Source organism: Rhamphochromis longiceps, linkage group LG17, assembly GCF_057381845.1.
Source record: "Rhamphochromis longiceps isolate RC_006_pf linkage group LG17, R_longiceps_female_GT1.1, whole genome shotgun sequence".
Taxonomy (NCBI): Eukaryota; Metazoa; Chordata; class Actinopteri; order Cichliformes; family Cichlidae; genus Rhamphochromis; species Rhamphochromis longiceps.
Window position 1 is genome coordinate 12,179,313 of NC_140573.1, and position 12,961 is coordinate 12,192,273.

Consider the following 12,961-nt stretch of genomic DNA (forward strand, 5'->3'; position numbering starts at 1 on the left):
AATTTTGCCGTTTCACTCAAAACTACAGAATTAAAACTGTGCTCCTCCGAGTACAGTCGGAGATTAAAAAAGCCCACAAAAGAGTATTTCCTGTGTCCTGTTTCATTCCATGACCGGGCCACATGTATATCCATTAATGTATATAAAAAAAAGCTATATAACTGTCAGAATTTCAGACTGTTTTGAGATGGCTTTTTTGACAATGCAGTTCTCATTTTACTCTACAATCCTGCTAAATTTGGTTGACTAATAAAATCCTGAATATAACAGACAGACAAGTGCAACCTAGAAAGCTTCCAGCACCAAACACTGCATTACTTTGCCTACATACTCTGCATGTTCAAGCAGATATCTGTCTACAGAATCAGAAGCAAATGATTACTTACTTCTCAAATATAATCAAGTGTCTAAGTACTGAATTAATCCCACTGAAAATATTACTTTGAAATTAATTTTTTTTTTTAATTCACAAGGTTCAATTTAAGATTTGACATGTGAAATTGAGGGCACTCTGGACAATGTTTCAGAACATGTTGGGAAGAATATCCAAATAGAAAGAAAATTCGATCTCGTCTGTTTTCTTGATGTGTTTCTGAGGTTACTCGTCTTGAATGTCGACTGAACCTAGCACAACAAAGATATAATTTGGTCCATTTAAGTTCCTTGTATGCTGGATACACTTTGAAGAAAGGGAAAAGAAATTTCTGGAATTACAAACTTGTATTAGTGGGCAATTTCAAAGAGAATTCAAAACACACATATTCAGGTAAATGATTTTCAGAAATGCAATACGTTCAGTCATAACTTTAAACATGAAGTATTTATGATTACATTTTAAAAATTCAGTTTCCAATAAAATCTTTACAGCCTTTCTTTTCTTTTGAAAACCTAAAAATCATCTGAGTAATACTCATACCCTGGCATTTAAAAAGAGTCATTAGTGTGGGGCTGTTTGCAGGCACAACAGCACAGAGTTTAACTGAAACGTGATGGAAACAAATTGCCACTCTACTGCACACTGGTTTTGTCCAAAATACAGCAGCAGCAGGTACGCATATAGTTACACTTTAAGCTTTCACTCACCAAATGTTCACACACATCACACATTCACACAGTACAATATTTCTCTCCAGCGTACCCCTCATTACGTCTTCTCGGTAACTAATGATCCTCACTTTCTATACCCAACAAAGAGAGATGCCATTCTCCAGTCTTACAGGCTACAAGACAAGACAAAAGCAGCAACTTTGTTGTACACTTTCCTCCACCAAGAAGAAAAAAAAGAACAGAAAGAAAAACTGGGCCAACAGCAATTAAATAGCCAAATTTCAGGGTTTGTTAAAGCTGAAAAAGTATGTTCATGGGGGAACGAAAAGAGGCAGGCCCCTTGTTCTTCAGTCAGAGAACAAAGACTCCCCACCCTCCTTTGCAGTTTTTTTTGCATCTCTCCAGCCTGAAGATGCAGATCAAGACTAAGTAATTATCCTCTGATTGAGTATTCATAAACGATTATGCTATTGTTTTGTCTTTAATGATGCAAATTACGACTAATTACCTCACGTTAATGGATACCGAGAGTCTTAACGAGCTGTGGAATAGTGCAATTAAGCAACTGTTTATCTAACAGTACCATGTGTAAATATTCGTTGTAGGTGTGTATGTATAAATAAAGTGAATGAGGCCATCTTTTTTCTTGCTCATCATCTTCATGAGTTTGATGGATGAGGAGGGGAGGGGGGGGGGGGGGGGGTGCTCAATCTGCATTAAGAAAACTAATTCCATTAGTAGGCACATGAATAATAGCACAGCCTAAAGAGAAACCCCCACAAATCCTTTAAGAGGTTTTATATAGTTGATAAGTAAAGATGTATTTTTTTATTCTTTTAGCCATACTGAAAGTATTTAAAGTTTGTTGTCAAAAGTATTATTTTCAAATTTTTTCTTAGTAGAGGTCAGTTGCCTGAATTAGTCTGTTCCCTTCTTTTTCTTGCTTTTTTCCCCCTGTCAAAAAGCCTCTCATGGACTCCAGGGAATCATGTCGCAATTTGCTGCTGGCACTTTCATCATTAAAACTTTTGTACCAGCCTACAAGCCTACACTGCAAATTATCTGGTGCTTGCCATGATTTAAAATCCTATTTTTAGACAGGCCAGATTATTTGTCTTGTTTTTAAAAAAAAGATTTACTTGTTTCTAAGTCTGGATTTTAGATAATAAACTTAAATTGAGAATAACCATATAATTGTGTCTATATTAGTACAGAAATCCAGAAATGGGAAGAATAACTCTTAAAATAGCCTACATTAGGTCTCTCACCAGATGTCTCTCAAAATATCACTTGTTTCAAGATAGAGTGACAAACTCAATTTGCTTGATTTAGGAAATTCACAAAAGGCACCTGTTGAAAATATGATTTATTCAAAATCATGTCTGACTTCAAAGTTGTACATATAAGGGAAAAAAATTAACCACAATTTATGATACAAATCACATTTCAAAGACAGCTGTTTGTCCCAGCATGCCAGCATTATGTGGTACAACATTGACATTGGTTTAGCGAACATTTAATGACTGTCAACTGATATCATCACAAACTACACTAAGCCAATACTTGGTGCAACCCTAATCTTAAGGGTGATTTCTATGGGAAATAATATCAGAAAGACTGTATTTGATTGGCACAAACACACTGTCCCTAAAACTAATAGAAAAGTATGAAGTATAATCAATGAGCTCATGGGCTAATTCTGTAGCTTGAGCAACAATGGGCACAGTTACTTCATATGCCAATAAGTCTTCATTTAAATTCAAAGTTTCATAGCGTTGGTACTCAAAAGCAATAAAAGATGAGTCAATCAAAAAGATATCCTTTATCAGTCCAAACACAGGGAAAGTGCCATCCACATCTGCAATAATCATGGACTTCCCAGCAATGTATTTATTGCCATTTAGAACATACCATTTCACTGAGACAACAGACTGCATGACATCTATTCCAAAAAATTCTTTAATTTTTTTCCTAACATGTTCATTATTTTTAACAGCTGATACTGGCCCGAATTCCTTTTCTTTTGCAAAAATAGGATGTTCAGTGCCTATTTCATTTTGACAACACTCAAGAAATTGATTGTGGTTTGCAAGGGATTTACAAACATTTTTAAAATTTAACTTAGAAGCCCACTGTTTAAAATAGGAGTGCTTTGCCTCAAAGCGCATGCACATACTCCTTATTAAAGGTCCAAGGGATAAGATTTGACTGGGAAGATGCAACATATAATGTTGCTTAGGTATTATATTGGCTTCGGGAAAAAGTTGCTTGAACTGATACAGGTGTTCTTCAATCATACTTCTCAGTTGCAATACAGTTTGTAAAGAAATAATGGGAGCAAGAACTATTTGAACTATCATAATTAACTTTCTAATAAATACAACATACTCACTCTCCACACCATACAAAAGAAAAAGTAATATTTTTAAAAGAATTAGCATCTGTCCACAAGACTGTTTCAATTTGTTGTCGTTAGCCACTAAAGTGCCAAAGGTAATAGGACATGGTTTATCCCGTATTTCAAGAGGTGAGTAAGGAAAATTTTGAATGTCTGAATTAAACTTGTCTAATTCCAATTGTCCTGAGAGAATTAGGTGTTTTAATACAAATTTAACTTCCATTGATGCAACACCTTCAAAAATAACATGCATTATGTCCTGTGGAGTTTGTTTGATCAGGTCAAATGCAGGAACATCAACTAGTCTGCTTCTTCTATTAATTCCATAAGTAGTTTTGAGGGACGCTTTCAATAAATCTGTGCTTGCTTTATCTATTTCAAAACACTGCCTCATATGTTTCTCCAGAGTTCTTTGAACAAACTTCTTCTCCTCAAAAACACTTTGCATATCATCAAAGTTGCATTCACAGTGTCTACATTTGCTATAAGCAAAACCAATCCCTTCTTTAAAGCCAGCAATCTCATGCTGGGCTAGCGTGTCTCCGCAAATGGCTATAACAGCACCAAACAATTCAATTTCACCATTTGACATTTCAATCCTTACACCATTGTAAAGCAGTGATAGATCTTGAAGTATTCTTTTCAGTACAACATCAATACCCCACTGAGAAATGTCATTTGCTTTAGCAATAGCAAGAAGTCGTATTGCAGCTAACTTTGACCTAAATTTTGGATCAATATTTCCTAAAGTATAATAAAACATGACCAATTTGTTTGCAGAAGCATGGGACCCTAAGGGGTTACATATTTCAATTTCATCTGTGTACAGTATTAATTGCAATGCATTTGGCCTCTGAGAAAACAAGGGGTGAGATGTAAAGAGGGACCCGTCTCTAAAATCATAGAAGAATCCCTCTCTGCTTCTTTGTGGTGCAGTGTTCAACATGGTAAAGATTCTCTCATTAGTCATTAACTGCTTTAGACTTTCAATTAATGGTACATAGTAAAAACTTTTGTTCCTTATGGACATGACCCTTGAAAGACCTTGCTTTACCCAACATATCTTCTGGGATACTACTACTTCCTCTGCGTTGACTGGACAGAACATTTCCCCTATGGCTCTACTCTGTCCATATGCAATGGTGGAGAAAGGATCCATGAATTTATCAAATGTAGCCAAAGCCTCATCTTGAAGCTGAGTGGTTCCCTCGGCATTATCTTCAAACACTGTCTTCATTCTTTCCTTGAGCGTATCCAAAAGAACAGCCTGATACTGTTGCACTCCTGAGATGATATGTTTGACCGTTCTCTGTGAAAACATTTGAAACAAAAGTAACTTATTCTGCATTTATATAAAAAAATAATAATTCTGAATTCCATTATGAACAAGTAAGACATTGATTGCCTTATGTAATGTATTGATCCATTAAGACTATAACATACCTGTGATAAGTGGCACTGTTCTTGAACACTGATAGCAAAAGCTGCAGCAGATCTGGTAATATCATGTCTGGTAAAGGATGTTGTAGCAACAGCTTCTTCCTTTAGAGCAGAAAAACAAAGTTACTCCAAACTCCTGGCCAATTATAGAAATTCTTACATAACAGGTATAATCAGTTACACCTAATGATTGGTCCACTAAAAAACAAAGTGCATGACAGTGACTAGTGTTACAGTTGTGAATATTCAATATAATATAAGATAATATAATATTCATTCTTTGGAATAAAGAAAAAAGAAATGGAAAAGAAATCAAAGACAAAGAAACAATAAAAAAGGGGTTGTCCATTGTTTTGATGAGGCTAGGGATTGGATTCATGAGAATAAGATTTTATCTTTTTAAATAATGAATTTTTGTTCGCACTTAGATATTAGTTTCTTTACATGTTTGTTGTATTTATTAAATTATTTATGTATTTTTAAATCACGTAATTTAGATTTGCACTTAGAATTTATGTTAGTATTAGTATATGGATATATTTTATTGTATGCATTTATTAATTAATTTAATTTTCAAGAAAATCATTCTTATCCATGTTTTGGCAGTATTTCTGGCCAACAGATTTTTTTACAGTGCTTCCAAATACTCTGTGTCTTACCTGAAACCGTATTCACCACTTATAATTCTTCCTACGAGATACCCAAATTGCTGCCACATTGAACGATTTAAGCGCGCTGAGAGTGTCTTTGATGCAAACTTCACCAGGAGACATGCCAGCCGCAGAGTGTGTGCCTTCTCCGGCTGCAGCATAGCCTGTACTATCTACACTGAACTGCTATTCTGTTTATTTATTTTTTATTTCATCCTGCAGGATGAAATTGTGATTTAAAATCCAACCATAGTGGAAATCGCTTGTAACAGTTTGAAGAACAATATCTAGCGATATAATATCGCGAGATCTCGTTAAATTTCTCTTGATTAAAAATGGAGAAAAGGATTAAAAGTAATATAGGACCAAATACGAGGAGTTAGACATAGCTAAATTTGTCATCAGAAGCCACACTACATTTTATTTAGTTTAACACTTACCGTGATCGGGCTGTCAACAACCTGAGGCTCCTGCACTTCAGCCAAAGATCCACCAGTTGATATTTCCACGGTGCTGGTTGTTGTTGCAGTACTACAGTTGGCAAAGACTGAAACACCAAAATTTTCCGATCCTAAAGAGTGGGATGTTGGGGGGATCCTCCATCCTCTTGGTGGGCTTCCATTCGTCAAATACAGAGGGTGCGTCCGTTTAATGTGGCGAAAGAATGAGTTAAAAACTCTGAAATCTTGTTCACAGCCATCTATTCCACAGTAAACCCAAAAATCCTGCCTTCGACCATGAGCTGCATTTATGTGGCTAAGGAGCACCTTCAGAGTTAAAGAAACAAAGATAAAACAGATCATACATCTCCAGAGCGCCATGGTGAACTGTTTTCGCGCTGTAGCAATGCAGCTTTACTTTACCGCTCTCCACTGAAGGCCACAGATGAGAGTGTGGGACCATGGGAAAGGTAGGCGATTTTAAAAATATATGTATCCTTAATTATCCAATTTTTCAGGTTTAAATTACATCAGTTATATTTATTTTTAGGCAATAAGTGTTTAAGACTGAATTTATATTTTTATTTTCTTTTTTTTTTACTTAAAAAAATTTAAATATAAATAATTTTCTGCATGCGCATTCTCAGTTCCTGTCGTGATGTTACTTTCACGTGGGACAAACTCTTTTCCCCTGCTTTGTTAACCATCAGGACCGTTACGAAGATCAAAATTATTTATCTAAACAAAGCGAACAGTAATTTAAGGTTGGTAACATTAAGTTGATTTGAAAAATACTATGGTACAATGGTGTTATTAAGATAAAGTCGTGTTTTGTGAGGGCTGCTGCTAGTTAGCAATCTAGCTAATGTGTTAACTTTAGCTAAATGATCTTATTTAAGCTGTAGGATATTTCCAGGTACTGTGGGTGGAGGCTTTGGAACAAACTAGAGAACTGCTGTCACGGCATGGACAAGTTTGATGATGCCATACTGTCTGTGTTGCAGGGTAAGTCTTATTTTTCAGTTATTTTGGTACGTTAGCTAAGCAGCCTTAGCATCTGTTAGCATCATTTCTGAAACTTAGAGCTAGGATTGTACTCTACTCTGAACTTTATCCACATTATAGCCTTGAGCTGTCTTTGCCTAAATAGACTTGGAACATCATTCTTGAAGACACCCAAAAATAGTTTTATTGCATTCCCAAATATTTGATAAACTGTTTTAAGTTTGACATTTTATCCTGTTAATATTACTTATTGCTAAAATACATTTACTGACAAAAAATGACCTCAATATGTTATAAGCCACGCCCAGGAAAAGAGAAATAAATATCACTTTTGAAGTTGTTTTTCTCTTTTACAGCTGCGAATATTGATGAGGAAACTTTGAGAAGCTTTACCCGGGATGACCTAAAGGATCTTTTTCCGGGCCATGAAAATTTCTTCCGTAGAAAGAAGATTTGGGATTTTATCAGCCAAAAGGTAAATACACATTATACCACTAAGAAGATGATTACTGTCCATATTGTCTAGCATTAATTTGCCTAATTGTGTATTTTTGTTTATATCCCACAACTGTTATAGTTTAAGAGTACTGACCAAGATGCCAACACTTTCCATCGAAGCGAGAGTAACCCCTTAGGCTTTGATGTGTCACAATGTCAGCCTCAAACTTCCACTCCCATTTCCTACACTGCGGACAAAAAAATGAAAATGCCAGACCCACCAGAGTATGTGGTGTATACAGATTCAGAGTTGGACATGGTGCGCAGTCAGTACTTTGCATTGCTCCACAGTGGAAAGGAAAAGGACTGTAGGATGTCGAAGGAGCTCTGTTGCAGACTTGTAAGGAACACAGTCACCAGCATGGTTGCAATCCTCCGTGCTAGTCCCATGGGGAAAGAAGTAACATACCCCTCCAAACTCGAAATGAGAGCAATGTCACAGAAGATTGTCGACTATTACCCCATGTTACGTGATGCTGACACACACATGCCATACGTAAGTCATTCTTTACCCACTACAATATCTAAAATTGAGTGAGATAATAAAAGGATGTACAAAAATATATTATTTTACCACAGCTGACCATCTACACCAAACTGTACAAACGACTCCAAAATATGAAGTCTCCAAGGAAGAGGCAGGGCTCCATGCCACAACGAGGCAGGCCCAGGAAGACTCTTTTCAGCTCAGATGACACAGACAATGGGACTGAAGGTGACCTAAGTGGTGAAGCAAGTGGTTCAAGTGACTATACCATACTTCTTGAGAGCAATGATGACCTCAGCGAGGATAACTCAAATGCAGGTGTGTACTTTGGTCTGCTGTACTAATGACTTTTGGACATCTAAAACTTCAAAGAGACCACCCATTCTGTTCATCTTCTGTTTTTTCCTCAGAGAAAGAATCCCAATTGCCGCTACCCTCCACTGTACCAACTACGTCAAACAATACTACGCTGGCTTTACCACTATTATTCAAGTCAGCCTCATGCTCTGCACCCAGGCCTGATATAGGTCCTTCAACTGCACCTCCAGATGATGTTGTTGGTAAGTCCACCATCACCCTTATCTACCTCTCAGTCTGACTGTTCCTATTACAGCTCTTTCCAAAATATGGTTGAAGCAATGAACCCCGTTCTAAGTGTTTATTCCATAAATCATAGTGGTTTGGCATTAACTCGAGTTGGTGTGTAAAATCAACATATGATAGATCCCTCATTCCAGTTTGCCAGTTAACCATAGTAAGTATTTTAACATTTTGTGTTGTAATGGGTGTTACTCAGTGCTGATTATTTACACATGTAAATCCTCATGCTGGTCACATCTATCATGCCTTATCACAGTGTTTCTGTCATAGATCAAATTACCTAAAATATTTTTATCCATCAGCTCATAATCACTGTTCACACTGATGTGAACGATATACACAGTAAACAACCTTTACCTTATTTTCACCACAGTTTTATTCACGGGCATCTTAAACTTTCGTTTTAATATTTGATTCTGTTCAAACTAACAATTAACATAAATCCATGATCATTATAAGAAAAGGACACAAAGGGAAATGATCAGGACATATAGGGTCAGTTCATTACTCAAACATATTTAACCTAAACATTAATTCTCATAAATATTATACTTAAAAACAACCATGCAACCTTACTAGAAATGACTGATTAGAAAAATCTGAATTTTGTGAAGTCTAGTTACACCATGTCTTACAATTGCTCTTTGCTTTCCCTAGCAGACCATGACAGCCTGAAGATGCAGGCAAGACATTACAAAACCTTGAGCAACATGTACAGGAAACCCAATGCAAAACCCAACCAAAGTGACGTTGCTCAAATTTTGGACCTGGAGTTTGAGGCCAGACGAGCTTTTATTGACGCAGATGTTACAAGGGAAGAAGACAGGCCTAGAAAAATACTTGAAGCATACCCGTGCTTCAAAGACATACGAAATGTAAGTTCAACTACCTTCAGTTAAATTTCTTTGCTTTCTCTGGATAGGTTTAGTTAGTTCTTGACTAACTGAGCACAACTTTGTCATAGGCGATGGATGAACTGCGTCGCATCATTGGTGGCTCCAACTGCAAATACAAAGATCAAATGAAGGGTCGATGGGCAGAGTTTTGTTCGAAGGTGCAGTTCTATGGCATTTGGAAGAAGGTCCTGAAACCTCCTCTCCCCTTGGATGTACGTGGAGGTAAGTGGCCTTTGCATACATTAAATCCATACATCAGATATGTTCGGATTGCTTTGTTGAGATACTTTTCTCCGTTCACAGTGGATTTTACTGTCACTCTCTTCAATGCACTTCCATCTCTTTTTCCTTCAAAAACTACACCACCAAAGCGGCTGGGAAGTGCCAGTGAGGCTCTCCTTCATATCCTCAAGGTGCGAACAGCTGCAATACCAGCCACTGTAACTTGTACTCTATTTACTTGTATTGTTATTATTAATATTATTATTTTGCTTTTCCTGCTTAATAAGAGTGGATTGAAGTTCAATTCAGCAGGGATTAAATTACTCCTTAGTCAGGATTTCTTAATTGTTATTCAAAACCTACTCCAGAGAGGCAGCACAGAGCAAAAGCACATTGCAGTTAGGATACAAGTAGAAGCAGTGAAATGATATATTTAAAAAGGCCTTCAAAAACTAGAATATGTAACAAAGTTAAAAGAAATAGTTTTAAAAAACAAATGAGAAAAAAAGCACAAATAGACATGATAAAAATGCTGCAAACTAGAGAAAATTCATGCTCAGAATTAATACACAGCAAAATCTCCAGTGTTAAATTAACACTTTTGACAGTGTTATATGTTTAAAAGTAACCTAGTCAGTTTTGAAGATTAACAAAGGCTAACACTGAGCAGTGCTGATTTTCTAACACAGGAAAATAAATCAAAATGTTAGAAATATTCCAGTGTTAGAAAATCAGCACTGCTCAGTGTTAGCCTTTGTTAATCTTCAAAACTGACTAGGTTACTTTTAAACATATAACACTGTCAAAGTGTTAATTTAACACTCAACAGTGTTGTATTTAACACTCAGAGGTGTGGACCCATATAGACACTCTCTAGTGTTAATTTAACACTGGAGATTTTGCTGTGTACATTTCCAAAATTTCATATTCATGATATTTTATATTTATTTCTTCTATTCCAACAGTAAATCAGTTGGAGCATTCTAAACTGTTGATATTGCTTTTTGTGTCTTAAGCTGTTTGGATGCACAGCAACCCTTTCATTTAAAATCTTGAAGAATTTGTCCTTTTTTTGTGCTTTTCTAGCCGGGTGAAGATGCAATGCTATACCTGGAGAAGCGGCCTCTCTTTTCCCCAGTGCTGCTTTTTGATGGAACAACCAGCATTGTTGCTGTAGGAAACATACCAGTGACCACTCTCCCCTTGGAGGATTTCTGGGAAGGAATGTTGGTGTTGATGGCATATTACTACACCTTGCACTTAACATACCCAAAATGTGTTGCAACGGTCCTCTCTGTCATACAAACTGAGGTAATCACTGATGCCATCCATGATCAAGATGCCACTAGTGCATATAAGAAAGCAATAGCTGAGTGGAAGTCGTTCTTTGAGAAATAGGTGAATACCAAGCAGGATTTTATCAGGTCATTTGCAGTTTGTTTAGTTTTGTAGTACGTTTGTACAACTTTGTTCCTAATTTGCCTAGCAATGTCCTGAGAAACGGCTTTACTTATAATGCTTTACAAATGAAAGTTGTTGTTTTTTCTTAGTGACACTTTACCTGAGGCATGTAAAGTTTTAAGTCAGTAATGCCATTATTTACAACATTGTGAGACTATGTGACTGTCACAAAAGTTTAAGGCCAAAAATGTAATTTCTTTTCTCTGTTTAGGCCTTTTAAAGGGTTGATTTAGACTTTTAGGGATTGTGCAGCAGCCCTATATTGTTTAAAAAAAGGATTTTGTTCTCATGAGAGAAATAAATGTTGACATATATCACTCTTGTCCTGGTTGTGATTTCAGTAGAAGCCAAGGAGTATTCTAGGAAAAAGGTCTGTTTTAAGGTTTTTTTTGCCTGGATTTAATATCGATTTGGCTCTATTTTAAGATAAGCCAACCTGAATCAAGAAACAAATTAATCATACTTCACTAATATTGAGTAGTTTTTCATAGTATTAGAACTATTTTTCTCGTTGCAGTGCATTCATTTGCTGCAAGTAAGAATTCAAAACATAAAAAAAAGACTGTAATTTAGCATATTTAACTTACTTTTGGGACTTGATATCAAGTAATTTTATCTTAAATTGAGCTTTTTAAAGCTTATTTTAACCCTCTTCAATTCTCAAATGTGTTCTTTTATTTCTGGATTAAAAAATCTTATTTCAAGATTTCTTATTAAGTAAAATAAACTTGCTGCATGGACAGATAATTTCACTTGTTTTCAGTGCTTTTTGTATCAAATGTAGTATTTATTTCCTAAATATAGACTAGCCATTTTTGCAGTGTACAACTCTCCTCTGATAAGATTTTCTTGAGCGTGTGAATAGAAAATGAGTTCAGTTACAGATGAGCAAGGAGAAAAGGCAAGGCAGGGCTATTATTCTGAAGGCTGCAGCCTTACACCAAGTTAAAAAAAAAACATGTTAAAAAATATCGCTGAATGGTAAGAAATGAGATGAAGATCTACTTTAGCCTTTAGTGCTGCTAAATGAATTAATTGCAACTGCAATTAACGATTAATGCTACGATCGGATTGTGGAGTCTCTGTCACAAGTTGATTTAAAGTAGTCGTAGTTGCATCTCTCATTTCCTGCTATATTTCAAAATGGAGTCGAAAGCAGCCAGTCACAAGGCTAGAGTTGTGTAGCAAAATAGCAGAGCAGCAGAAATCAATGGCAATAAACTTCCCGCCTACTCTTTTTTAATGAAATAAAGAGAAATTAATTTTCTTAAATGTTTCCTTTTTATTTCTTATTATCTTTAGACGAACAGTGTCAGCGCATGTTTAAAGAATGTGCGGGCATTAATACAATCATCATTGTTTTCTGATGCTAGTTGTAGGCTTTATCTGTTTATTCTCCCCACACAGCTGTTCAAATACTCTAGCCTGAAATAGCTAAGTAGGTGTAAGTAATTGTTTTAAGCAATTGGCCCATTTACAAATAAATACACAGAAAGTAAAATCACTAAATCCTTTTTCCGTGGGTGAACTGATTTTTTGTCCCCATCTTATATTAGAGATTGTACAACCAATATAGAAATGAAAAAAAAAGTCCTCAAAACAATGTGGTAAAATCCTCTTGTGTAATTGAGGTCATTTGGGATGCTAAATAAAGCCCTCAGATTGAAATTCTGTGCAATTAAAAACAGATAAATGTGTGGCCACATATTATGAACAGTTTTGCACATGCTAGGGTTAAATCCATTGACCTGTTTCTGTTAACAAAGTCAGGCTTGTGTGACATCAATTGCTATTCAAGTCACTGCCTTTTTTATTCA

At 36.0% G+C, this 12,961-nt stretch overlaps 2 protein-coding genes across 3 annotated transcripts; one reads left to right on the forward strand and one right to left on the reverse strand.

Moving 5' to 3' along the window:
• Positions 1 to 598: 598 nt before the first annotated feature.
• On the reverse strand, positions 599 to 6,358 carry LOC146649367 (uncharacterized). The gene is made up of 4 exons (XM_085387501.1): positions 5,976 to 6,358; positions 4,889 to 4,987; positions 3,149 to 4,754; positions 599 to 624 (listed from the first exon to the last, which is right to left on the reverse strand). Exons 1-4 carry the CDS (start codon positions 6,354 to 6,356, stop codon positions 599 to 601), a joined length of 2,112 nt encoding a protein of 703 aa, XP_085243627.1. The 5' UTR covers positions 6,357 to 6,358.
• Positions 6,236 to 11,924, forward strand: LOC146649368 (uncharacterized). 2 transcript variants are annotated; one of them, XM_085387085.1, is made up of 10 exons: positions 6,236 to 6,445; positions 6,892 to 6,980; positions 7,337 to 7,455; positions 7,558 to 7,974; positions 8,058 to 8,283; positions 8,376 to 8,525; positions 9,223 to 9,440; positions 9,530 to 9,683; positions 9,765 to 9,874; positions 10,770 to 11,922. In XM_085387085.1, the coding sequence occupies exons 2-10, from the start codon at positions 6,941 to 6,943 to the stop codon at positions 11,079 to 11,081; spliced, it is 1,746 nt and encodes a 581-aa protein (XP_085243211.1). In that variant the 5' UTR covers positions 6,236 to 6,445; positions 6,892 to 6,940; the 3' UTR covers positions 11,082 to 11,922. The 2 variants fall into 2 exon arrangements, with proteins under 2 accessions (XP_085243211.1, XP_085243212.1); XM_085387086.1 differs by lacking the exon at positions 6,236 to 6,445 and adding an exon at positions 6,607 to 6,739 and having other exon boundaries at positions 10,770 to 11,924.
• Positions 11,925 to 12,961: the final 1,037 nt, after the last annotated feature.

Bases quoted from the DNA above. Each gene is read 5' to 3' on its own strand.
- LOC146649367 (XM_085387501.1), bottom strand. From the start codon at position 6,356: ATGGCGCTCTGGAGATGTATGATCTGTTTTATCTTTGTTTCTTTAACT. The intron at 4,988-5,975 runs GTAAGTGTTAAA...TCTGCTCTAAAG, and splicing joins TTGTTGACAGCCCGATCACG to GAAGAAGCTGTTGCTACAAC. The intron at 625-3,148 runs GTAAATCCCTTG...TTGTTGTGCTAG, and splicing joins GTTAAATTTTAAAAATGTTT to GTTCAGTCGACATTCAAGAC.
- LOC146649368 (XM_085387086.1), top strand. From the start codon at position 6,609: ATGCGCATTCTCAGTTCCTGTCGTGATGTTACTTTCACGTGGGACAAA. The intron at 6,740-6,891 runs GTTGGTAACATT...GGATATTTCCAG, and splicing joins AAAGCGAACAGTAATTTAAG to GTACTGTGGGTGGAGGCTTT. The intron at 8,284-8,375 runs GTGTGTACTTTG...TTTTTTCCTCAG, and splicing joins CGAGGATAACTCAAATGCAG to AGAAAGAATCCCAATTGCCG.